We start from the raw sequence: 27,589 nt of genomic DNA on the forward strand, positions 1-27,589 counted from the left end.
CTTACCATGTTATTTGTGGCAGCTCTACAGTGTCTGTAATCTACTACGCAATTCAAAACCCTCTGTACTTGTTTCCTCTGTACTTGTTTCCCGCTGATAAATCACAAGACAATTCCCACATTGAGCGATGTGCAACTGTTTCCAATTCATTTGCACCAACTACTCACAGCAAAATAACAAAACATGGATTAGATCAATGATGACAGACTTGACATCACCCGAGGAAGCTTACAACCATTTACTTGACAGAAACAGACAAAACCCCAGGTTACTTCACTGGGTGAAAGCAAGATCGGAGTCATGCACACGTTTGATGGATTAAATAGAAACAGAAGCATGCAGGAGGGGAGAGGCTTGTGACTTTGAAATGCTGCTTTTTTCATTTTGTGATCCAGTGGTTTTGGGTTGAAGGTACTGACAGCATCTTTCTTTTAAAGGTACTCAGCGAGCAATCTGTCAGATCTGCTTGTCATCGTTTGGAAGCCAACATCAAATTGATTCTATCTGGTTGTTCAAAGAAAAATGGAACATTGTTTCAAGTTTTTCCTCTTTTTAATGTTTTTAAAAGATAAAAATCAGAACATTTGAGTGACAGCTGTAGACATGATCAATACTGGTGACAGACACTATGTAGGGCCAGGAGGCATAGGTGGAAGTTAAAGAAAAAACAATTCAGTGTTGAAATAAAGCAGAGCAGAAACCTTGCATAGGCTCAGACATTTATAGGGTCTACATGTTGCGCTGCTCTTTGATATGACATTTAAGCTATTTAAAACCATGCACAGGTTAAAGCACGTATAGGATCATTTAGGAAACCATCCTGGGGGAAGTGATGTACTAAAAACATACATGCCTTGATGGACCACATGACTCGTTTCTTTTCTCAATTAAGCGCCCCCTATAGGGTTATGGACTTCATGTTCAAGAGTTTATTAGAGAGTCGTCAGACCATCATTTCCCTGTATCCCCAAATTTAACTACAGTATATGATACTTTTATGCCATGCTCTGTACAAAACTACACTGAAAGTCACACTCCATATGTTCCACATTTCCTTAAATTCTGTCTATATGTCCTTGTCACAAAGACGGCCGGAGTGGGTGGCGTCAGACCAGAAGCAGGAAATAAACAGACAGAGAGGTGTGGTTTGGTGAAGCTGAGCGAATGCTTTCGCTCAGCATTTAATAAACAGAACAGAAAATAAAAGGTTTTAAACACAAAACAGGACACGGCACTTGCGCCAAAATAAATAGACAAACAAAACGTACTAAACACTTAACAAACGGTGCACGGAGAGACAAACAAACACGGTGAGTACAAACACTTACAGATTATTTCACTTTATCGTTTCTCCTTCTCTTTCTCACCCGTTCTCCACTCTCGAACACCCAACCACGAGTGAAAGAAAATGTGTCTATATATACTGTTGTGCTGGGATTCAATTACTAATTAATTATTCACTTGAATCCCAGCATGTGAATTAATTCTGTGCAACCCCGTGCTCACATATTACATTTAACCAGCATGTGAAGTGATTTGTGCCCTCCTCGTGCCTAAATACAAATCTACACTTATTAAATCACACGTGAAACACAGACCCGTTTATATCCCGTGTACCAATCTATACACCAACATTAACACACGCACGCAACATACAACACATAATATGCACACAGGGGTGGGGCACATTGCCACAGTCCTTCAACAGCTTCACATACAAAATTAAACCTGAACCTGGCATTATTGCGTTGCGGTTTGCAAGAAACACTTCAAATTTTGTGGAGGGATAATGACATTTAAGGTATTTAAATTCAGAAACTATGAGCTGAAATTTAAGTCAATTCAAATTCAAATTTAGAGATAATAAGCTGGCATATTAATTGAGAGCTCTAAATGATCGCTTAATAGACACAATAAAACCGTGGCACAGAATTAAAAAGCAGTTGAAATGATGTACAGCACCTTTACTGTATAGTATATTTCACACAGGTGTGTATACATTATTTTTCCTATTACTGTTCAGCTTTTCTATTCATTTATTCATTGAATTCCTCCCTCCTGTTGTGAACTTGAACAGTCATTTTGTATTTTGCATAAATGGTTAACAGCAGCTCATAGGAGAAACGGAACATCAAATCGTACTTGGAGGCAAGTAAAGGCAGCTGTGTGGCAGTGTCAAATATTTGTTTATGGTGTGTCAAACTCACTTCAGATAACTGAAGTGTATGTGTCTGTAAAGTATTATGTTCATTCATTTTTAAAGGACATGTTGTTTTAACTTTCTGTTTTCAGGTCTAGGAAGTTTCTGCAACTGTTAGCTGCTAAATTGTTTGCAAATGGTAAGTACTTCTATAAAGGACTGAAGAGGATGCTTTTGAAATTACTGACAGTTGTACAATATTCATGTGACAGGCTTAAGGTAGTTGTGTTAGTGATACAATACAGTTCTTTGTGGTTTCTGCATATGCCTGGTCATGATATTACCTCTGAATAGTAGAAAGTTTAGACAGTGTCTTTTATTCACTGTACTTGTTGTAGCACAGTTCCCATACCCATAACTGAATAACCACATGACTTATTTTGAAGCCATCTTCAATGTCTGATTAGTAAATTGGTTTATGTTTAAAATAGTTTCTCTTCCCTTAAACAACAGTTGATGGTTAGCATTACATTGTGTCATTCAGTTACTAAACAAAGGTTTGAAATGTAAAGCACAGAAGAAGTATTTTTGTTTTACATTGTGAGTGAAGCATGCATAAGGATTTTAGTAGGATTTCCTACAGTAACAAAAAGAGCAATAAATACACCAGCACTTAAACTTAGAGGAGAACTAATAAACTCTGTTGAGTTTTGTTTTTGTAAGTAATCCACACTTCTGTCAAGAAATTCTATATGTGTACAAAGCAAGAAAAACAGTGAAACACATTTTAACACTAATGAATAAAAACCATACCAGTGTTCTGCTAAGGTTGTAACTTTAAAAAGTTCTATATGTAAGTTAAAGTTTGTCCCTTTGAGTGTAACAGTTGAAAGACTCCGCCTGGCTTCAGGTAGCTCGAGGATCAGCTCCAGGGATCACAGATAACAGAGGTACCTAAAGAAAGTGGGGAACAGGGCCTGAGCTCCTAAAACAAAGGGCAGTTAGACGAGGTTCATTAATCAGCTTCTGCAACCCCCAGCCATTGCATAGAAATGGAGCAAAGAACTTAGACAAGAGGAACTTATAAAAGTATGTCTATCTTAGAGATGGAATACAAACAGATGAAATGAGAAATTTGTCCTAATGTGGTCCAATGGAACAGCAACATTGTTGTTCACCATTTATTTATTTGTTTGTGAAAGGGATGATGGAAATATATGTCCATGCACAGGAAAGGAAAGTAACACACATGTAAAACAGGCTGTTTGTTGAGTGTGAACACTCATGTAACCCATCACAAAGTGCATGTACTGTACCTGTACATGTCTTCCCTTCATTTTAGCTAGTCCTTATTGGTGGCTTGTTGGCTTATGAACTATTTGTATGCAACGCTGTGGTTTTGCTATACCATTCTTTTTAGATTGAAAACATGGCCCATGCTAGAATGATCCAAATGATGTTATAAAGCAGGGTTGCCAGAGAGAGTTCCCTAAGTCCATGAATGTAATTATGCGCCTTATAATATCATGAGTGACTCAGTGTTTTAGACACAAGAGAAGTTTCCCATACTGCTAACTCCTAATTTCTCACTTGTTCCGGAGCACAGTAGGCTATTGTTAACTGGTTATGCTTGGCTTCTCCAGCAATTACTGCTGGTGACGGTGTTTCCAAGAGACCTCTCCGCATTTGTCACCATAAGCTATGGCTTTGAAAACCACTGGTTCAGAACATTTGCTGATTTCCTCGTTTTTAATGGTTTTCAATCTCCGGAAAAGGAAAGCTTGGTTTAATGAAGTTGACAGGATATGGGACATAACTGAGGGAATATTAATCAATTGATTGTATCTACTGTAAGGCAATGGAATGTTTCTAATAAGCAAACTTTTAAAGCTATATTGGTAGTATACCTTTTGTAGATTATTTATTTCCAGATGTATCATACTGCACTTAATGTTTTACAAGTGAACAGGAGAGAGGGGGAAGGAATATGTACAGGTTATGCTATATATATATATATATATATATATATATATATATATATATATATAGAGAGAGAGAGAGAGAGAGAGAGAGTCATTGCATGGCAGTTTCAACCATTTCAAGTTTAGTAAAAGCCTTCGTGGCATGTCAGCTTCATAGAAGATGCATGGTATGGAAACAAAAAAGTGGCACACAAATACAGTGTAGCAATTATAATACAACAGTTACGTACGTAGGTTTACAAAGCTTGGTACCGTACCTTATTTTAAGTCTCTGATAAGTTATAGATTCAATAACAAAACATAATGTATCATATATATGTAAACAACATAACATTACTGAGTAAAATAGAATGTTATATTTCAGTTGAGACTGAGAACCACTGGCAATTTAGAAGAGAATCTGATTCTATTGAATACCACAAGCAAGTTTTATATATTATAACGTGCAACTCAGATGCCCTTACACATTTTGCTTTCAGCAGATGAATGCTTATGAGGCAGTAATCTAAAAACAGAGTTCAAAAAAATGGCATTGTTTCTGAAATTATATCTCCCACCTGTGAGAGGCAGACCTTTTATATTCATGAATAATGTATCTTTTATTTAAATGCTCCCCTGAATCCATGCTCAGGTGTTCAAAAGAATGAATAGGCCGGTGTGTTCTCGGGGTGAAAGGCTGTTTTGTTCCACAGTCCTTTTACTTTCTTTTTTTCTTTCTTTTTTCCTCTCTCATCTTTCTATAAACAGCCTCTGTTTTGTATTTCTTTCTGTTTTGTTTTGTGATAGCAATAAAACGTTATTGCTTGCTGTTAAATTCTAGCACTGCCATCTGATATGCATTGTGGCTGTCCATACCTGTCCATACCGTTTGCACAAATGTTTTCTCTCCTAAGGCCCAATTCAATTAACTTTAAACTGGGGGGGGAGGGGAGGGGGGGGGGGCATTTTGTAAAACCTAATATTCTGTGTGTTAAACCCTGATAAAAACTGATCTGCCATCAACTGGTATATAAATAAAAAAAATATTTTCAATATTCCTATGCACATTCTGAGTGTGTTTTGGAAATGCTGCACCACTATTAAAATAGGGGACTGGTGGCCCATGATAAAGAAACATTTGATCTTGTACAGTGTGCAGGGAGTATATCTACTGCTTCAGTTAACACCAGGTTAGAGTGTGGTGCTCAATGTGACATGCATGTAAATGAGCCCTCATTTTCAGGAGGGAACTCTCTTGCCCTAATATAAACTCGGGCCGCTTTCAGGCTTTCTTACTTTTCATTAAAATACTCTCTTTCTGTGGCACGAAAATAAAACTGCTCCTAGCAATGCTTTTAAGATCAAGCTTGATAGCAAAAGGCCTCTCCAGGTGCCCAGTCTCTGGAGTTGGAGGGGTGCCACTGGGGCAAACAGAGCCTGGATTTACCTGTGGAATGCCAGGCCCACGATACCTGAGCCATTCATTTATTAGCAAATGAATGAAAGCGTCTCCATTTCCTGTCAGGCCCAGCACAAAGAGAGGCCTTGTGTGGAGTGAAAGCTGCAATGCTGGTGACTTTCGTGGTTCTCAGTTTTTTCAGTTTTTCTATTTTTTCTAAACAAAGTAAAAAGGGGAGAATCAGGCTTCCAATTAAGGCGACCTCGTTTCTACCTCTTCTTGTAATGATGGTGCTGGAGCAGTAGATTTATGCAGACGATGTAAAGTTGTGTTAGAAAGGGGAGTGGGGGTTAAGTGGTGCCAGGTGGTGAAGCCAGGACTTGGGTTTCCTTTAATCCAATTTGAAGAGGAGGAAGGCTTTGTTATAGAGTGGAACACTTATCTGTGTTTTTATCCCAAGGTTGTGTAAGCAGCAGCTAGCGCGTATACCCAGGTCAGCTAATAGAAAATGTATGATATCAGAAAGGGTGTTTCCAGTCTTATAAAGGTCATCTGTGCTTAAGGTACGCTCAGGTAAAGCATCTTTCCAAATTGCTTAATAAAAAGTTCCCTTGGTCCCTACGGCTAAAAAACTACTGCCATATTTGCTGTTTGTAAAATCTTCTACAGAACTATCCTAGCTAAGAAGTAATTGGGCAGATGCCATCTGATATTCAGATTGGAAGGTTGTTAGGAGCCAAAGGGAATTCTCCATACAGCAGAAAACCACTGTTTTTCCAAACCAGGTATTTCGATTCTGGTTCCAAGACTATTTAGAAAAACACGTCCTTATGTCAATGTGTGAGCAGAAGTTCCGACAATATTGTGCAATCTATGAAATCGCCCTGTATAATTAAAGTGAACAAAATAATCCATAATCTCCAATTTGCACAGTAACAGTTTTATTACAACAGAGAAAGGCAGTGTGTGCTTGTATATGAACCTTGTTAATTGCAAATTTCACAAAGCTTACAACTAAAAACATTTTTAACCACATGGTATGTGCAAACAGGTCAGTGGATGTTAGGATCCCAAGCCGAAATACGACCCCATTGGCTTGGGATTAAATTACTTTTTTAGATAGCTGAAATCGTGTCGTGTTCAGCTTGGGGTTGTCTTGCGAATGATCCCCTCAAGGTGCAGAAGATTCACTTTAGCCAAAGCGTTTTCATCACTTCATGTAAAAGTGAGACTGAATTATTCTCCTGGGAAATACATGTAATTAAAAAAAATAAATAATAATTAAAACCCCCGTTATTGCTGTAATACATATTTTGCAGACCATTTTTTTCTAAGTGTGAACTGGTCTAACCCTATCTTTGGCCATCAGACAACGTACTGGCAGTTCTGCAAGTTTAGAATAATCCTAGGATAACTGGGGGAATTAAGTTTATTCCTAATATGGGTGATCTATAAGAGCTGAACACGTTAAACCTTTACTTGGGAAACAAGTAAAGCAGCTTTTGCTTGATAAATATTTTAATGTAGTTATATACATTCTTTGTTGTGACATGTCCTGAGAGTGAATTGTTAACGAATTACATTTAATAACTTAGTATGTATTAAGTGTGAAGCTTTTGGGAGTTTGTAAGTTGAAAGGGTAGATGACACTCCTAGAGATTCTATCTCATAAACGATCTTGGGCAAGTCACTGACCTTCTTTAAAAAATTAGATTCTGCATCTCAGCTGAGCTCCAGAGAAGTCCTGTCTCAAACACACAAGTAAATAGAACCAGAAATAAAGTGACCCAGAGAGCAACCTGTGCCACATGTGTCTGATGGGTTATACTGTGTGTTTCCATAGTGGTTAATGTTAGACCAGTATTGACAATAGGTATGTTAGATGGGGTCTCTTTCTCTGACCTTTTATCAAAGGTTAATGTGTTAGGTCAGTAGTTGCCAACCTGTGGTCAATCGGAGCCATCGGAGGGGGGTCCGCGGGAAAACAAAATAAAAATAGCTTCCTTGCAGCGGGAAGTCCCCAATTTCACAACGCAAATCATCTTCGGCAGAACGTAGCACCTGCCGCTGTATTACACTTTGCACACATTGTATTAGTGTGGCTAAATGTGTGGTGAGTTTCAGCGTGTGACGTGATTTAGCCTGGTGACTGAATCACGTCACACGCTGCAACTCGCAGCACATTAGAAGCAACCCCACGTGGTTTGCCCCGCTCGTGGGAAGTATCTTTAATGGATTGCTGGATAAAAACAGGGTTTTTGAAGAGGAAAATGAGTGAAAATGAAGCAAGTGGCAGTGGAGTACAGAGGCAGCTCGTCAGCCGAGGCAAGTGAGTCATGGCCTCGGCTGTTACGAGGCGTTGGTGAGCTAAACTTTTAAAGCCAGCTAAGCTTCGGTGCCACTTAAAAATGAAACACAGTGACTCAGACTCCAAAAACGGTGGATTAGTAACCCATTTGTGAACATTGACAGTGAAATGCACATAAACTTGACATCAAAGGAGGAAGACAGCCTAACAAAGCTATGTGACAGCTCTTTAAAGTTAGTATTCACGCAACTAAATCTGACTGGTTACTCATTCAATCTGAGTATCCGGAACTGTCCGACAAGGCAGTGAAGTACATGATGCCATTTGCCTCCACATACTCTTGTGAAAGTGGATTTTCTGAGCTTGTTGGGTTGAAATCAAAGTAACGCAGTAGGATGGATGTGGGACCAGATTTAAGGCTAAAACTGTCATCACTCCAACTGGACATTCATACTGTGACATCACTGAAACAGCACCAGCCACCTCATTAAATAAGTTAATCAATTTACTATAATGCATCGCACTATAGTGGAAAGCAAAATTAATACGCCTTTCCTTGTATAACGGCTGTGTGTCACTCACTATGATAGTAATACATGGTGGTCCACAAAATTTTTGGAGGTTCAGAAGGGGTCCGCACACCCAAAAAAGTTGGGAACCACAGTGTTAGGTAATTGCTGACTTTATGTCAATTCCTGCCAATTGATGCATACATTTATTTAAAGTTACAGGTACAGATGTGACATACGTTAGACAAATACATTAGAATGTGCTTTATGATTATAATACGTGGGTGGGGTGGTAGTGTTAGTACCAGTGTCCTGTTGTGCACAGAAATAAAATATAGTATGCTATTGAATAACTTGTGAAGCGTCAGTACTGAATTCCCCTCAGCATTCAAAGCAGACACGTGGCCTATCTATAGGATGTTTTAAGAAGTTATATAAAAGGTATCTTGACTATGTCAGGGTTGACAACCTTTGCCAGTGAGCCAGACTGTAGTTTACCTGGTTCTACCAATAGAGATTCGTCATGTGTGTCCTACATTTTGCAGTTCTCTGAACCAACATTTGTGATGGCAAGTTTATGTTTTAAGTTCACTCTCTTTTCTACATGTGATTTTGAAACCTTTTTTTTCTGGTTTCGAGTCTCAAGGGTGCTGTTATAGCAGACTCATTTGTCAGATTCCATGCAATTGGGTCAAATTGGAGACTGTCCTGAAATAACAGTTCTCTCATATGGTATTTACTGTGTTAGCAAATGACTGGAATGATTCCAGTCAAAGTGGTTTAAGTATTATTTTAAAACAGTGACAGGGGGAATTAAAGTGCAGTTGTAAATAAAAGCCTTAAATATTTAACATGCATAAGCAGCAGTGAGAGCCACTGTAGGCTGTGTGGTTAAAGAAAAGAGCTTGTAACCAGGATGTCCCCGGTTCAAATCCCATCTCAGCCACTGACTCATTGTGTGACCCTGAGCAAGTCACTTAACCTCCTTGTGCTCCGTCTTTCGGGTGAGACGTAATTGTAAGTGACTCTGCAGCTGATGCATAGTTCACACACCCAAGTCTCTGTAAGTCGCCTTGGATAAAGGTGTCTGCTAAATAAACAAATAATAATAATAGATGCAACTGAATAGAAAGCTACATACATGCATAGTAACATTAAATTATACATACCTGCATTAGTATTTTTCTCTGTTTTTGAAATCCATACCAGTGTCATCAAAGTTTTTCATTAACATTTAAGTAAACATAAAAATACATTTCATTTTATCTGCATTTTTTGTGCCAAATTCCACATTGCAATAGAAAATGTAAAAATCTAAATCAAAGGTTTTAGGTTTGCACCATGTTATGCACCATAATGCTCTGTGTCCATAACTGCCTATGGTGAAATACCAACATTAATTTTCAACACATATAAGATACATGGCCCTACAGGTGGTTTAAAAAAGATGCAGAACACTTTAAAGACAAACACCATTATTAAAATGACTTTAATAAAGCATTAAGTGGCTCAGCTGCATGTGCAGATTGTCTTTCCAGACATTGCTGATCCAACAAAAGGAGCTCTTATTAAAATGTGTCTCCTACATAAGTAGCAATGCAGATTGGTTGTGGTGCTTGCAATACTGTTAACTGGAAGCAACAGTGCTTCCAGTTAACACTCAAATCAACACTCGCTGTCAGCAGGGAAGCCTCTCATGACAATAGCAAAGGCAAGTGTTTTTTTCTTTCCTGTTGTATTGTTTGATTGTGGTATGTCCTTTATAGCAGGGCGTCTGATTCGGAAGAGCTGCGGTTAACAAACAAGGATGAATGAGCTTGGGGACAAAAAAGTAATAAAACCTGAAGAGTTTTTATCTGCCATAACCTCTCTCACTTCCTGTCGTAAGGAACTGCCATTATTGGGTGGCTTGCGAGAACTGCTGCTTTGTGTTGCACTGTCACAGGCTCCAGAGCACCCCTAACTAGTTTTATTGAACAGCTTTGCTTTTCACCAGGCGTTTGTTTGTTTACTTGCAAATATTCAACTAAAAAGCTAACTTCTCATCAGAAAGGCTGAATGAGTTAGTTAGTAACAGGGTGTTTAAGTGCTATGTGTGCAAATGCCCATGCCTCAGTGATACCTGATATGTCACTTATTTTCTTTTTGTATTTGTGAGAGTAATTTGTGCCTATAATTTTGAGAGGTTAAACTACATGTATGTGATGAAAGGCAGTTGTCAAGCGGAAATGTGTTAAAACTAGTATTTATACCATCAATTATAGTGTGTGACCTCTTGCTTGGAATGTTGCCTTGGAGGGAATGACACATATTAATTTTTGTAAAATTAATACTAGTTGATATAAATTGATTTATTGATTATTTTACTGAATTTATTACATTTTTTTTTTAACTGAAAAGAGTGAGGGAAAAAAAAGTTTAATATATGACCCTGCATAAATATTTAATTCAAAATGTAGTCATTAATCAATCGAGTAACAGCTATTTCCAGGCATTTCCTTTGGAACATTGTCCAGGCATGATATGGAAGTTACGATATATCCCAATGTGTATCTGTTAGTGTAGCCCTCAACAGCAGTCAACATCAATAGGCCAATTGGCAGTGAACTTAAATGTAATGTACATTAATATTATCTGAAAGTATTTACAGTGAGTAAAATGTATTGTGTATTACCTGTATACAAACAGTACAATTCTCTCTTTTTAGAAGCACAGACCTGCTTCGCTTTTAAGTAAGTTTGCAAACCTGCCTGCACAGATAAATTGGGATCAGATTTCTCTGTTGTTGCCACATGTGCTTGAACTTGATGAGAATAAATCCTCTAAATGCACAACTCTGCTTATAAATCAATGGACAATATATAGACAAGAGGATTTCATTTTTACAGCATTTTTGATGAATAGGTTTAGCAAAACATTATTAAGATTTTCCTATGGAAATGTGTAATATAGCCCTACCCTTCCAAGCTAAATGAAGATCAGAAGAGTCTGTGTTATGTGCAACAGGTATGTATTAATATTACCCAGATATTTTGAGCAACTGTAAACTTTATCATATTGTTTTGTACATAAGCTGTAGATCCTTTATGTAAACTTCTCAATTTCAAAGCAGCGGTGACACTGACAGCTTGTCTTCATGGCGTGCTTGGCATAGCTCTAGCTACAGCTACAATATTCATTTAAGAGTTTCCAGGTGCTAGTTTTCTTAAATTGCCCTGTAAAACCAGGCAGTTAAACGTTGTTCTTTTACTCAGAAGGCAGAAACAAAATACCTCAGAGGTTAGGCTAAACTGAACCAAGAAAAAAATATAGGAGAGTGCCTCCATGTAAACAAAGAATTATGCCAACATCCAATTTGAGGATTTTACTGTTTTAAAAGGCCAAGCAATCGAACACAGGACAGTGCAATAGATGGCACTTGAGCCATACAGTTTATAGCTCGTTGATCTAAAAAATATACCTCTTTTTATTTAAAGGTACAGTATACATATTGTAAATTTTAAAACTGTTTAGATCAGCATGGCTCTTTTAGCATGTTCGTCAGCTCTGCTGTAATAAAACCTTTTTTTTGTGTACCGGATTCTGCCCAGGGGGAGTAAAATTGTCATTAAGGCAAAAGTGTGTGTGTGGGAGTGGGGGGCGTTGACTCACAGGTGCAGAATTACAGGCATTATTGCAGAGGGAGTATTTTTAACATTAGGTAGATAGATTATGTTTACAATTAGGCATGCTTACAATTCAAAGGTAGAGCACAGCACACAGTCATGATATCAAGAAGTGTAGTTAACATATGTAATAACTGGTGAAATACAACTCAAAGCTGCTGCAGTATGTCCAAAATGTGGATTGTAGCGTAATAACAGGAAAGCTTAATCAACCAGACTGCGGAGTCTGTATCCTCTGATCCTAAACTGAAGATAATTGCGCATGGTTATTAAAAACCAGAAATGAATGGTGAAAATTTGACTGTCAGCTAAAAGTTGGGGTGGGGCGATCGTTCGAACCGGGGTGTTGACTTGGCAGAATCCGGTATATAAAATAGTTATTTTTTAAATTCTTCAGAATATGAAAATTCATTATTGGAAAGCTATTTCTGTGTACATTCCAACACATTTTCATTTTAATGTAAATTCTTGTTTGAAAGGGTTAACAGAACAGTAACTTTGACAAAGAAAATGTTGGAATTTGAAGTATTTTAATGGAACCAAATAAAACCCTAACTATCGGAATAGTCTTTTATTTCATTAGCCTTGTTAAATTAGTTGCATTTTTGTGCTGCTGAAAACATATGAGCTTTCCAACCCCAAACAAAGATAGCCGACCCAGAATTTCCTACTATTAATAGTCGTCACTATGGGCAACAGTGCCTTATAAGCCCAGGGTACTGTACCAAGTGGCGCTCTTTCCTGAAAGACCAGACCAACCACAAATACGACAAACCCTTAGTTGCTAAATAATATTTGGTGTGGTCATGGTGCGCTCATGCTTGTAATTACAAAGCTGTGGGTGTAAAGAATTCAGTAAATATTGTTACTGCTGCTGTCATACCTTGTGAATTTGCTAGATGGTGAATGGTTAATTATTTAATAATTTGGCAAGTCACAAATGTGTTTAGTTTATGATTAGGCCATGTTGACAGTAAACTGTACTTCAGTTTGTAAAGACCCTTCTCTTCTGTAATTCACTGCCCTCCAAATAATGAGGGCGCATGATAGGTACTTTGACTATTGTCAAACTTATTGTAGAGTGCCTGGATGCATGCTTGATGTGAACAGTTATGTGACTATGAGGAATATGTTTCAGATTTGCCTAAAAATCAACAGCTACACAGATGTTAATGAACTGTACATTCTTTAGGTTATTTCTGGGCAGCTCATTTATAGTAGTTTAGTTTTCAGGATTGCAATAAAGAACCTTTAACATTTCTGAAGGTATAATGAGTATTTTGTTTCAGGGTGAGCACAAAAGTTGCCCAGCTGTGGTTCCGGCCATGAGCTTGTACAGTATTGATCGTTACAGCATTCAAGTAGCTGGTCTGGGCTTTTTGAGATTAGGTCAGAAAGTATCTGCTGAATACACTGTTAGCTTTCAAGCTAAGATGACGTACCTTTCCAACCTCCACACCTATCTCGCACTGTTAGCTTACAGGCTAAGGAAATGTACCTTTCCAACCTCCGCACCTATCTTCTAGAAAGCTTTTCAGTCTTAACGACTAGGTAAATAGAATAACATGGTATTACTCAATTGGCAAGCTACCTCCCTTCCCTTTAATGTACAGGTTATTTACAGTAACACAAAAGAAGCAAATCCTCAAGGGAAGATATGTGCAGAGTTGGGTGGTAATCATGTGATCAGAGGCTTAAGGTGGTGCCCTGCATGCAGCAATTGGCAGATGCAGTTCAGTCTCCAGTGTATTTTTAGTCTGTTTCTGATTTGGGTTGGATAATTATTAAGATGACAATGTTCTTCAGCATGGTTAAGTGTATTTTGTAGTTAGGGAACTGTAGTATTTGTGCTGTGATAAAGTATACTAATAGGTACTAAGTGAAAGACTTCAACAAAACAATTCTACACCTTCTAATCCCATTATAACAACCCACTAATTTGCAATCCTCTTACTTTTTTGTTTTGTTGTGATGAGAGTTAAGTTGTGTAAAAAATAAATCTTTAAAAGGCTGAAAAGAAAATATTTTAGGATTGATTTGTGGATTGTTTAAGAGCTTGATGTGGGTTATTAAGTCATAACCAGGTGTATCTCAAAGTGAAAACCGGCGTGAAGGGTTTTGATACAGATATCTATCCATGTAACATTCCACCCACAATCTCCAGTGCAGATGTTTAAAATGTTATGGGGGCTTTAGGACCGGGACTCCTACATTGCAGGTGATTTACTGTTTGTTTTGAAACGTTCAGAAACATGATACAGTCGTTTAAAAGGCATTTTCACTTGTCAGACACCCATGCATGCTGCTGCTATGTTTTTGAAATCGAGTCAGGCCTTTTTGTTATAAAATATTTTGTATCTGATTGAAGTTAGATAACAGTGCCCTACAGGCAACTTAAATTAAATGTGGACCTAGTTCATGTTTTTAAGATTATTTACTATTTTTCTAAAAAGCCATTTTCAGTACAATAGCTATGACTATAGTGCACAGTATCATTTGGATAATTACTATTATTATTTATTATTAAGTTCAAGTTATTTTATTTTACAAATGAAATTCCAAAGAGGCATGCTTGCAATACCTGTAGTTTGGGATCAATGTAAGTCTCTGGAATTAACTACTGTGGTGTGATTACAGATACAGGAAAACAGTAATTATTTTTGAGTTGTGGGAATTTCAGAGTGTAGTGGGAATACCAAAGACATTTAAATTACTGTAAAGTGCTTGATTTATTACTGTATATTTACTAATTATTTTTGGACATTCTTTAGTGCAATTTAATATCGGAGTCGGGGGGGGTGGGTCTGTGGAGGAATGTATCAGTGGATGTAGGTCATGGTGATCTGTTTCATTTTATTGGTAGCTCTAATTTTCTATGTACAGCAATGGCTGGGGGATGTATGTCAGTGACATACATTTTCATTAAAAAAATGACCTTTCATGCATGATTTCAGCAAACAAGTGATATTTTCGTACACATGCATGCACAGCAATCCCATGGAAATCAACAGCTGCAGTGTCAATCACTCCAGTATCATTCACTGAATCCTGAGCAGTGCGGGTCTTGTTAGCAAGATTTATTATATTATTTTTTTGTTGGCTGGAGGTTAGACAGTACTAGAATTTTGCTTGGTGTTATGGAACTTTGTTAAAATAAACAAGAGGGTACCTGATAAAGCCAGGTGCTCTGTGCCTGCAACGCAAGGGGCCTTTGGTTCAGTGCAAGCACCTGGGGCTGATAGAAAGAGGACAGGCTTCTCTCTAGCCAACTCCGACGTGACTTCATACCAAACTGTTTAGAAAGCTTTACAGAGGCATACATCCTTGTGTTCAGTGTATTCTCTGCAATAACCTAAAGAAGTTTAAATCCATGTAAACCCTTACATACCTTTTTATATTTACCAATTCACTGACGGTTCTGGAATGAATATATGCATTTCACACCCAAACATCACGCTCTGCTTGAATTTTACGGAGCTGTAGAAGTTTCATTGCCCACGGTGCAAATTCTCCACAACGTATTTGCCTATTTTATTCTTATTATTTAAAGACTCGATCATTCATGACCTGACCTCTTACTCCCACTCATGTTTTATGACTGGTTGTCATATTTAATGTACAGAGGGGTCATCTGTTAAAACTGCAGGATCAGAGGCTGGAGGGTTTCCATTGCTATGTAGGTCTAAACGGGTCAAAAAATAAACAGCTGTCTTGGAGCATGTTACCTAGACTGAAACTCAACTGAGGGGTTCAGATTCAGAGCTGGTTTTAAAGTGTACCATATCAAGGTAATTGCAGCCATCAAACACTGTATAAATAAAGCAAAATAAATTATTTGTGCATATATTCATGTAGTGTAAATATCCCTAGCCAACCGTGTTGGTGAATGTCTTTTGATGTTTACAATCATCTGAAAGCAGCACTTATAGAGGATTGTGATTCGGATTGAGTATAATAAGGCTGAGAAAAAGCAGGAAAATTTGTGTTTCTGATTATCCTGGGGGAACATGTAAGCACTATTAATTTTCTTGAATGTTCTCTGTTGTTTTCTTTTCCTCTGTTGTCTTGAAATGAGCCCCCAGTCTGTGAAGTGATGGAAGCCAGGAATAAGTCAGCTTGGGGTGATAACTGATATCTTGGCTTTCTTAAGGAGCAGGGGCAGCACCTGTATTGACATGTACAGCTGATAACAATTTCATTACTCCAAAACCTTTCGACTCCATGGCTACCTATAATGCAATCTCCTGGCAAGGGGAAAAGATTCTGCACTCATGATAGGCATTGAATTCAATGGCTGAAAAGAACTCCCGGTGTGTGTCAGTAGAAGTTCATGTTGCACCTCTGAGTGCTTATTACATTATAAAAAGGAAAAATAAATATCTGAAAAGAGATGACAAAAAATATTGCGCAAAAAAACGTAACATAGCTGCAGTAACAAACTTTATTGTTGTGAAAAAAGCCAACCTGGTCTCTGAAATAGACCATACAGGCTGTATTGTTGAAATATCACCATGGTCAAAATATCACCTGCTGTGCTGTGCTGGGTACTGTGCTGGGTAGATCTGGGCAGTTTTGTTCTTTTGTCAGGACACAGGTATTTTTTTAATACATTCTACAATATATTAGATCCATAATTGTGCTTTGCTTTGCACAAGATTAAGTTGGCTTTTTTGAGTTTAAGATAATATCATAATTGTGTAAGGGTTATCTGATCAAAGAACATACTGTTTCCTGTGCTCCATATGTACAGTAGGTGTGGTGTTACGGTACACATTTCTCAAGGTCTTTACACCAAAATGCAATTTGCACAACATTTTCAGAACTGTTAATACTATATAAGTAGCAGCTTATAAAGTTGGCTCACTTTTGAGTAATTTAAATATACTTCTGAGTTGTTTGTTACTCATTATGTAAAAGTAACAGTTTACTTTCACAAAAAATTACAAATTTGCATTTGGATGTAAAGAATATGATACATGAGGACATAGGAGTCTGACTCATAAAAACAGAAAACAAAAAAGAATCCATTACATTTCTTAGTCCAAGTTGTCTGCTCTGTGTTTTTTTTTGTTTGTTTGTTTTTTGTTTGCACAGTAGCCTTGGGCTGAAAGGAAATTCTAATTGGGCTTCTGTGCTGGGCATCCTGCCGTTTAGCTAATGCTCTGTCACCCGTCACAAACTCCTCCCCAACAGGTAAAAAGATCTGTAAGCTGGGAGGTACTAATTGCCTAGGCAGGGAAGGCTGCTTACAAACCATTGCTCACACAGCCTGGAGTTGTCTGAGTTATCACCTGTTGGCCAATAGCAGTGGTGTGCAAAGTGTCATAAGTGAGGTCACTGACCAGAAGCTGATAAGTGTGAGCAGCAGTTAGATAGTCCAGACTCCCAGAGCAGTGGTTTGCAAAAGAGCTAGGCAGCCTAAGCAAGTTTGAAACAAGGTAGGATTAAAGCTTCATGTCTGATTAACATGGTCTATCTGTCTGTCTTGCATGTCTGTCTAACTGTACTTGCATGTGTGTTTGTGTCTACAGTCTGTATATAATGAATGTACTGTGAACAGTATATGCACATATAACTGTAAAAAAAACTACATCGACTACATATAAGGAGTAGACCGCTTGAATGTTTGGAACATCTTTTAGAAAAATTCAGCTGTCTTTTCTGTTTGTAAGCCATGTATTTGAAAGCTGTTTGTCCTTACACAGGGAGTGTCATCACATATAGCAGCAAATGGCAATTTACACATGGTTTTTTCAGGTCCATCTGAGGTCAAACCTTAACTCCATTTCAGGAGCATGAGTCTGTGCAATCACTTCTTATCACACTGTAAGAGCCTAAAACTAATTTGCATTCTGTTGTAACTGAGGGGTCAGTGTTGGGGGTTTCACAGCCAAACCGTTTTGGTAATGGGAAATAATTTACAGCTGTGGCCAATAGTTTTGCATCAACCTATGGAATGAACTAATTTTGCTTCATAAACTCGAATGAAACCTGCTGAATAATGCTACGTTAACATATTAAATTACATACCGCTTTTGTAGTTTTCCATGTACTTAACAAAAAACTGACAAAAATTGAAAAATGTGATGTTTCGAAATCTAATATGAAATACTTTTGCGATATCATTCTGTAGCTTGTTTGATTACATGATGTTCAATAAAAGATCTAAATTATGTTCATATCGTTTCAATCGTAAAATTCTAGGTGATGCAAAACATTTGGCCATAGCTGTGGTACTTTTGATGTACACTATGAGGAGATAGCCGACACAACATACAGTTGTTGGGTTTCTGTGCAAAGGTATTTATCTTATACATCATTAGTAGAATACACACAGGTGTGATATAATGCTTATTATAGCTTGTTGTAACAGGTTAAAAAGTCAATGATTGAAGAACAATAGTTAACCATGTCTGCATCCGTGGTTAAAATGGTGACAGAGTTTGTTTTTTTACATCCCCTCATTCCCACAAAGAACTACAGTTTTAAATAGCAGAAGGATGTGGAATGAGGTGTTTTAATTAACTGTGGCTGTTGTAGTATCTGTACCCACATTGGCATCTATGAAGAGGGGTTAAATTGTAGGAAATTGCATTTAGGTAAGAAAAGTAATGGGAACATGTGAACAATTTTATAGGCATTTCACTGCAAGAAAACACTGGGCTCTGAACAAGGTCTAGGGGGTGTTCCTGCCCTGAAGACATCCTTCATGACTAAGGCTGGCTGCTCCGAGTAGCTGTAGTAATATACTGTAATCGTTACTGTACAGCGGATATAACTACGCACACTGCTTGAGTGTTTAGTTTCCCTGTAGCCAGTAGTATTAACAGAATCAAAAAGGTAGTCATCTGTATTATGTTTCTTTTCAGATGCAGTGAGTAGGCCTATAACCGATATACAGTATTCTTTTCTATTGTGCTTCTTGAGCTTTAACAAAGCCTGAGGATGTCATTTATAACCTCTTATAATACACCTGGAAGTACTTCAATAGCAGGAACGTGCCTAACTGGCTTCTAAAGTGATCTCGTTTTAAGCGGCTTTTAAGGTGGCAGGGAAGCTTATTCCCTGCAGCTAAAACTACATTTGGGGGAATGTAAACAGACTCGACTGTCAACTACGTATGCTTTCACACAGAAACATAACAATGGAAGTAATTAATAATTTAAAATTATTATTATTATTATTATTATTATTTATTTTTTGCATACAAAAAATCATACAAAATATAGACAAGCTTCCACATTCAATATGCTATGATTTTGTATTTATTTATTTATGGCAACAAACTCCTAATCTAGATGTACATTGCATGAGTCATCTTGGGTGCTTTTAATATGCAAATTTCACTTAATAATGAGATCCTTCATCAACCAATCAAACCTTTTATCACACTAAATTATTACTTTTGTTTTGTTTTACTTCCCCCTTTCCAGGCCAACTTTGCCTGAAACTTGGGGCAGGATTTTCAAAAGGTTGTAAATAAGAACTCTAGTGTTAGTCAGGAAACCGGTATGTAGCATTGATTTTGGCGGTCGTTATGCCTATCTCGTTATTAAATAATTGTCCAAATGTGATTTCCGAAATTATGTTGATTTATCAATATACATAGATGGCTTACTGTATTTTTTTTTTCTTTTTAACCAAAAAAGGATTGCAAAATGCACATTAAAAGAGTTTTCTAGAGTAAGCTATGGCAAAATATCCCCCCGAAAGAGGCAGCAGTGTGGAGTAGTGGTTAGGGCTCTGGACTCTTGACCAGAGGGTTGTGGGTTCAATCCCCAGTGGGGGACACTGCTGTTGCACCCTTGAGCAAGGTACTTTACCTAGATTGCTCCAGTAATAATCCAACTGTATAAATGGGTAATTGTATGTAAAAATAATGTGATATCTGTAAAATGTGAAATAATGTGATATGTTGTAATAATTGTAAGTCGCCCTGGATAAGGGCGTCTGCTAAGAAATAAATAATAATAATAAAGAGGGTAAATGACTAGTGGGGTTTAATATTTATTTATTTTTTAATCCGTACCGTCCGATTTTTACACACACACCAGGTAATCAGCATTTTCTATGTGAAGTGTTCTAAATAAATTCTCCCTGTACGCTAGTTGTTTCCATAACAGCGAATTATGCTTCCATCCATTCTTCTTGATCTCGTTAACATACATTTTCATTAACGAGTTTCCCTTATCTAGTAGTTGCCTGGTGGAATTTTTGACTTATTGACCATTAAGAGTCCCGAACAGGAGTTAGTCATCAAACACATCACTATTAAAGACGACACTGGAACCATGTGAGCGCCAGATAATTGTACATGTCAGTCTGTGAAAGGTGCGGACCAAGTCTCAAACTTACAGTATCTACCTCTATGATATACTGATATATATTCCAAGCTTCACAATGAATCTTAGTGCCCTGATTTACTTCATGTTAGAAGATTCCCTTACTGAGTTCTGCTCATATCTATGCCGGTCTTATTCCTAATATCCTGTCAGCCTTGCAGGCTTTCGAAGAAAAGCACTGATTTCTTCCCTTCGTTGTGCCCATGGCTCATTTGAAAACCAACATGCATGCTTGAAGGGTAATGTTTCACAAATACCTTCAAACTATATACAGAACAGCTCTCCATTCCAAGCTGGAACAGCCCTTAATAGTCAGGACAGGTTTCAAAATGTTTGAATGCATACTTCTAAATGTCCTATTGTTAAAATACAAAGAGTAAAAGGGATTTGCTGTATTTTGTAAACAGGGGCTGAATCTTGCGTATATGTAGAGTTGATACTGCCTGTCAAGCACAGTATTGGAGAAGACAAAACAAGTAAAAAGCTTGTATAATTTTTTTGTGCAAAATTTTCAATAGAGTTTTTATTTTTTTAAGTCAATGTTACGCAGTCAGAATTGTAGGCTGATGGTAATACACTGTATTATCTGGCACTGACTCTGCTTGGGTCTGAGTTTACTTTCCCATGCTGGGAGGTACCAGTGTGTCAGATATACTGTACTGAGGTAACCTTTGGATCTCAGCCAGGGATCACATTGTGCAACTGTTTCTTTAAGACAAAATGTATTGCCATGCAAATAAATAGGACACCTGTCTTAAAACTACCTAATGGCAGGGTGCGTGCATCCCAAGTTCCATCCCCCCAAAAAATGACATTTTATAAGTTTACTTTAAGCGGAATTTGCACCAAAACAAATTATATTTATAAATGTTATAAATTATAAATGTTCAAGGAAAAATATTGTCATAACTGTCTCCATTACTTTAAACCTTCAGTATAGACTAGACTTTTTTTTTTGCTCAATTACTGCTCTGTTGAGTTGCATCCAGAAGACTGAGATTAGGGTAAAAGTAAATATTTCTGGTCATTTTCACCTCTGTTAATAAATACTGCACTTTGGAAGACCTCAGCAAATTGTTCCTATCTGTCGGTGATATTTCCTACTCTGTCACGCCCTTGTTTCTGGCATTGTATTCTTACCTGGCCTGTTGTTACCTGTCAGAGGATTGAGGAGTTTATGTTAGGCGTGTAAAGTGAGGTTACAGCCCCTTTTCCATTGTGGCCTGAAGGATACGGAGAGTATGTAACCACTCAAGGGTTATCCTGCTTTTGACAACAATCATTGGGTTTCCATGCGGGTCAATTTGCATGTGAAATGGCGGTGTGTGTGCACGTTTGGGAGAATTACTCGTGTAAGTCAGGTTTGTGGCTGAAAAAAACGGCAAAAGAGAGGGATGGGGTAAATCTCATTTACTCGTGTAAATGATGAAACACACTGGAAAATCCACGCCCAGTTTCGCATGGAAACCCAGTTGGCGGTTGGCTTTTTTTATTATTGTTTTTTGCTGTGTCTGGACTGTCATGTTGAATATCTCTTGTGGGTTTACAGTTCTGTATAAAACCACTTACCATGAACTGCGTTATGCCCTTATTATAGTATTACACAGCTGTTTGAGAAAACCCTTGCTGTAAAAACTATGCTAAAGTTAAACACGAAGAGCAAGTGAGCTGCTTAAATGTAACTGAATTCATTCCCGTCCTTTTTTTGATCCGAGCTATGTCCAAAGACAACGCGTGTCTGCCCTCCACGTTAATAAATATAGTTGGTGAACTGGATGTGATGAGCCGGCTCGATCACCCAAAACAGCTCAACTTGCTGATGTTTCACGAGCAACGGTGTCTAAGGTGATGTCGGCATGGAACTCCGAGGGAAAGACATCATCAGCAAAGGGCAACTGTGGGCGGAAGCGCATACTCCAGGATCATGGTATCCGTGGATTAATTCGAAGTGCAAGGCAAAACAGGCAAGCAACTGCAGATCAACTGACTGCAAATTTCAACCTAGGGCGCGAGCAGCCAGTGTCATCAAAAACTGTCCACCGAGAACTCCACCGCCAGTTTTCAGACATGGTGATCTGCAATACCTGTTGGTCAGTTTCATTTTATACCTCTGAGTTTATTTTTAATTAATGAGTCGTTGAAACAGTATCCACTACTAACAACATGACACCCCACTAATGACATTTGAAAAACAATTTGGGCAAGAGCAGTAAAACACATTACTAACCAACCAGATACAAGGTTTTGTGCTTTATTACAGCAGCATAGATTCACTCATGTACCAGTTCTCTGCGCATGGACACCACATTTTCACAAAATTTCACTAGTAATCTTCAAAAACAGCACGAGTATTTTATGCATGGCTAATTTACATATCAACCTCCACCTTTCCCATTCATTTGCATGACGTCGGGTGAAAAGCCCGGTTTACTCAAGTAAAATAAACTGAGTGAATGGAAACCCAGAAAAGCATTTTACATGAGATGTTTTTCTCGTGTTAATGTCTCGATTTAAAAAAAAAAAACTTGTGTGGAAACCCCATGAATGATACCCTTAGGGTTGTATACATTTTGTTCTGATAACCGAGTGCTTTGGATAATCAAGTGGTTGACTTGAAAATATTTAAGGAGACAATTAAGGGCAATTATTTACATAGTCAAGTGGAAGCTGTAGTAGTTTTTTTGATAGAAATGGTAATTAAATATTGAAAATACCAAACTTTAAAAAATGTTTTTTTGTTTTTTCTTGGGGGGTGGGGGGGAGGGTTATTGAACATACGGTATTAAACATAGGTCTGTTTTTGAATTTACCAAATATGTTTAGGCATTGTAAAGCAAGATCAAATGCAATAGCTCCATTCATCCTTTTGCAAAAGTATAGTGTAAGATCACTGTAGACAGTATTTATTGTTTGTATTGGCAGAATGCTGTCAGAGCTTAATAGTGTCAGAGACTCAGCAATAGCTGCTAGACATAACCATACCACTCTTCTATTCCAGACGTGGGGAATTGTGTAAAACCAGAATGGAGCTCTCTTGCTTCCCTTGCTGGGCCGTTCTCCTTCAGGTCCTCCTAATCATTATCATGGCAGACTCTGGAATGACCAGAAATATCAACTTTCACAACTTTTCCCCACCAGTCGATCGTAAGTAATTATTATTTATTTTTTCCATTGCTTGTGCTAAAGAATGATTATAGGTCCAATAGGACAAAACAATTAAACATTTGAACTCTGACAATAAAGTTGAGACAACCAATGACGTAGACTCTTGCTCTCTTTAGCAGCAACCCCCTTCCCAAACAGCTTCAAGTGTTTCACCTGTGACCACTCAACAGACAATTACAATTGCAACCGATGGGCTGAAGATAAATGGTGCCCCCTACGTGAGTGTCAGAAACAACAGGTTTTCATTGCTGACAAAATAACTGTGTAGCTTGAAACTACATTACAACTGTTTAATATCCACTTTGTGCATTGCTTGCAAATGAATGCCATTTAATGTGTAAACGTAATGTGTAAAAAGATAATAGGGGTCCAAGAATACTTCTAGGTGTGGAAATAATATAATTCTTTTTTTGTTGTTGTCATCCGTAAACATATATTGACTACTCCGTTCCAGTGGCCTTTATTGACAGCATAGTAAAAAGTGATCTACCACTGCATTTAAAATGTAACTGAGACCTCAAACCCCATATCTTCAATGAACCTTTTTTATTATATTGTACAGATACAAATTACTGCATGACGGTGCATCACTTTACCAGCCAGGGGAGGAGCAAGTCTGTCACTAAGAGATGTGCCGTGAAGGCAGACTGCCACGCTGTGGGTTGCCGCCACCACAGGGACACAGGGCACACAGTGAGTGGAAGTTTCAAAATACAGGGTGCTCGTATCGTGATTTTAGCAACATGTTGTACTCAACAGCTCTATAATATAGCATTTTCAAAGCAACCTCTTGATTGTATTGGAACATGAATTAATTGATCACCAAAGAGTCTGAAAATGTGTGGCTCCTTATTGGGGCCCTTAAGTTGATAACTGTAGCACATTTATTTATAAACACTGAAGTAAGAGTTTAACTTATCACAATGATAGAGCTAAATGAGGGAACTGGGCCTGATGTGTGATGAGGCTACAAGCATTCCCTTATCTGTATTTCAGGAATGTATCTCTTGCTGTGAGGGGATGGTGTGCAATGTGGAGGTCCCTACAAATCACACCAACGCAGTGTTTGTCATCAAGCAGTCTCGTAGCTCATCGGGGGCCATGGCCAGGACGTTGAGCTCTGCAGCTTTCTCACTAACATTTCTTACTGCTTTGCTGCTTTCATGACATGTATGAGACGTCTTGAGTCCACAAGAACAAGAAGAATTATCTTCAGTGCACGCAAAACTCTCCAAGAAGAAACTACTGTATGAAGGAAAACTTGGCATGGTACGTGATATATGGACTGCTGGATCATTACATGCATATACAGTGTCTTATCGGGGCTGCATCCAGGAAAAATAACCACTGAAGGATACAAACTGGCTATTAACCAAGGAATTACAATACCCAAGTGACTGAAGTTGAAAATGTCAACTAATTGTATTTGGCCTTAGGCAGTCTTACATTTGTTATTCAACGTGTTAACAATGCATGGCTGCTATTTTAGAAAATTATGTTCATTTTACAAGTCTTCTTGAGCCCTTGGGTGTCAGGAGCTTATTACCAACATACAGTAACATAAGAGACACTGGGTTACTCATCCAACGATGGGAAGGTGAGTCCAGCAAAATGTAGCACGTGAAGACTGATGGACTGTTGCTATGGAGGACTTCTGGAATGAACTGTATTTGATGCACATTTCTTCAAATTACTTTTTCTACACTTTCCTCAAAGTTATTTGTATACTATTTGAGGAATCAACGACTCCATCAATTATAAAATTGTAGATGGTGCATCTACTTCTGTAATTGACAATTGCTTTATGTAGGCCTGTATGTATGTGTGTGTGTGTATATATATATATATATATATATATATATATATATATATATATATATATATATATATATATATATATATATATATATATATATATGCACACATACATATATATATATATATGGGTCTAAAGGGGAAAAGTCAAATGGCATTTAGCACTTCCTTAATTTCAAAGAAACTATGTAATTATGGCAATGTGCAGTGTGCAGTGTTATATGTTTAAATATAATATTTTTTAAATATATAAAATCAGAACAGAAATCAGAACTGTAATATTTGTATATTGATCTAGTATTTGCAATTCATCCAAATTCCCAAAATAGCACAAGATAGCATGCACAGTACTTAGTAAGCTGTAAATGTTTGGGAGGAGGGTTTGTATTATAGCTGAAACACACAAGGGGGGCCATGTTTTTCTTGCTTACTAGCAAATAGCTCAGTTTCACAGCCAACGCATATGTAAAATATAATATCTCTACTACTGGTATTATAATGCACAGGGTTGGGGGCACTTTCACAGCCCAAACCATATCATCATCAGGTAAAGTAAAAATGGACTGGCAACAGAAACAATTCTTCATTTGTTGACAAGCTTACTGTAACCCAAACCTGTTTCCCTTTGTACATATTTTATAAAAAAAAAAAAAAATAAAAGTGTTTATTTTCTTCTGATGGCTAAACATTGTTCATTTTTTCTGCTTCTTCAGAAAACTAGTGTAGTCAGCCTCTAAATGTAATTCAAATGTTAATGTTTAAGACCAGTTTGGGAAAACTACCCAGTTGTAAACAATTAATAGGCTTTACCACACTTGTGTACCAGTGTATTTGAAGATTACTAGATTTAGTAATATTTTGAAAAGCACTGCTCGCTTGTGGTTTAATGTCAGAGCACCCCTACCTTATTTACAGACCACCCATACCTTATTTCTGCCCTGGAGACAAGGAAACTTGCGTGTTTCCCAAACAGGTAATTATATAGGTATTTATCAATACAAGATGAAAACTATTCATTTATTAAATATTAAATATTTTTGCTAAATAACTTGCCTAACTGCATTTTTTCTCACACTAGCTGAAGGTTTGTTACAATCGTAGGTGGACTGTTCAGAAAAGTTGTTTTATTACGTATTAATTCACTTAATATCGCTAATACTTTATCAGCATATTTTTGGTTTCTTTGCTAAAATGATTTAAAATTATGATTGTGTGGATTTCTCAGTGGAAAACAAAGCTATAGAGCAGAGTATTCGATTGACCAATACTGGTACATTTATTTTTAGCTGTGGATTTTCAATGAAACATTTTAGAATTTTTAGTGGACTGTGACATTATATATTGTTATGGGTCTATGTCAGTGAAACAAACTCCTTTTCTTAGAGTGCAATCTGCCTTCCTCTGTGTACACTCCAAACAAAGTGTTAACTACATAAACAAACAAAGATAGTTGAAATGTTAACAGAGCTTTACAGTAGGGGATTGTTCAATGGAACCATTTAAACCCCTGATGCCTGACACTCGTAATCATTTAATTCTAGGTATGAAGGTAACACTTTAAGTGTTCTTAATTTCCTGTAGTGGAACCGCACTCCATGACTGGAGTTCACTTCCCTAGAGGGAGTGAGGAACATGACTGGTACAATGTCTTTAACAGCAGTCAAGAACAGTTTCAAGAATATTAAACTGGGTTTTCAAAATGTGGTCCTGTTTGACTTGTTATTAAAAGTAAATTGGGCAGTCGGTCCAGGATCCTATTATTTGAAACAGGCCCTTCAAACGAGAGGGGGGGGGGGTTTGCTCTGAGTGCGAACATCTGAGGATATTTTGCTGCTTTCCAACTGACCTTTTGTTTTAATTACCTGTTTTTTAATCCGATGATACCATAGTCAGGGTTTTTGTTTCATTAAATAAGTTCTGGAAACAGGACAAGTACGGAAATTCCCTTTCTTTGTGTTAGTATTTGTGTATCCCCAGTTATCCGATTTTCTATAACTGTAAGGTAAATAACCTACTACTGTCCTCTTCTTTAAATGTGTAGATCTTATAACAAAGGTGCTTTCATTAAAATAGAAAACAATGCATTTGGCTTCAGGACAATATATATATATATATATATATATATATATATATATATATATATATATATATATATATATATATATTGTTGTGTCATGTCTGCTGTGTGCTTCTGCAACTGTTCATAACACATTGTGTTAATATTTCTTTTAAATAGTGTTCTAGTGTCGTTTTTGATACTGGAATGCAGTTCTAAAGACAGACAC

At 37.4% G+C, this 27,589-nt stretch overlaps 1 protein-coding gene across 5 annotated transcripts in view; it reads left to right on the plus strand.

The window, feature by feature from the left end:
* The window catches only part of LOC117400278 (ly6/PLAUR domain-containing protein 6B-like), a 30,299-nt gene extending 4,309 nt beyond the window's left edge, over positions 1-25,990 (plus strand). The window contains exons 2-6 of one of the 5 annotated variants that reach the window (XM_059032378.1): positions 2,293-2,339; positions 23,323-23,468; positions 23,609-23,707; positions 24,052-24,182; positions 24,486-25,990. In XM_059032378.1, the coding sequence (XP_058888361.1) occupies positions 23,348-23,468; positions 23,609-23,707; positions 24,052-24,182; positions 24,486-24,656 (522 nt within the window). In that variant the 5' untranslated portion in view covers positions 2,293-2,339; positions 23,323-23,347 and the 3' untranslated portion in view covers positions 24,657-25,990. Of the gene's footprint in view, positions 1-2,292; positions 2,340-16,860; positions 17,421-19,156; positions 22,415-23,322; positions 23,469-23,605; positions 23,708-24,051; positions 24,183-24,485 lie in introns of those variants that run through there. The other 4 variants (XM_034000015.3, XM_034000025.3, XM_059032377.1 and 1 more) reach the window with 4 other exon arrangements.
* Positions 25,991-27,589: the final 1,599 nt, after the last annotated feature.

Source organism: Acipenser ruthenus, chromosome 10 (assembly GCF_902713425.1).
Source record: "Acipenser ruthenus chromosome 10, fAciRut3.2 maternal haplotype, whole genome shotgun sequence".
NCBI lineage: Eukaryota > Metazoa > Chordata > Actinopteri > Acipenseriformes > Acipenseridae > Acipenser > Acipenser ruthenus.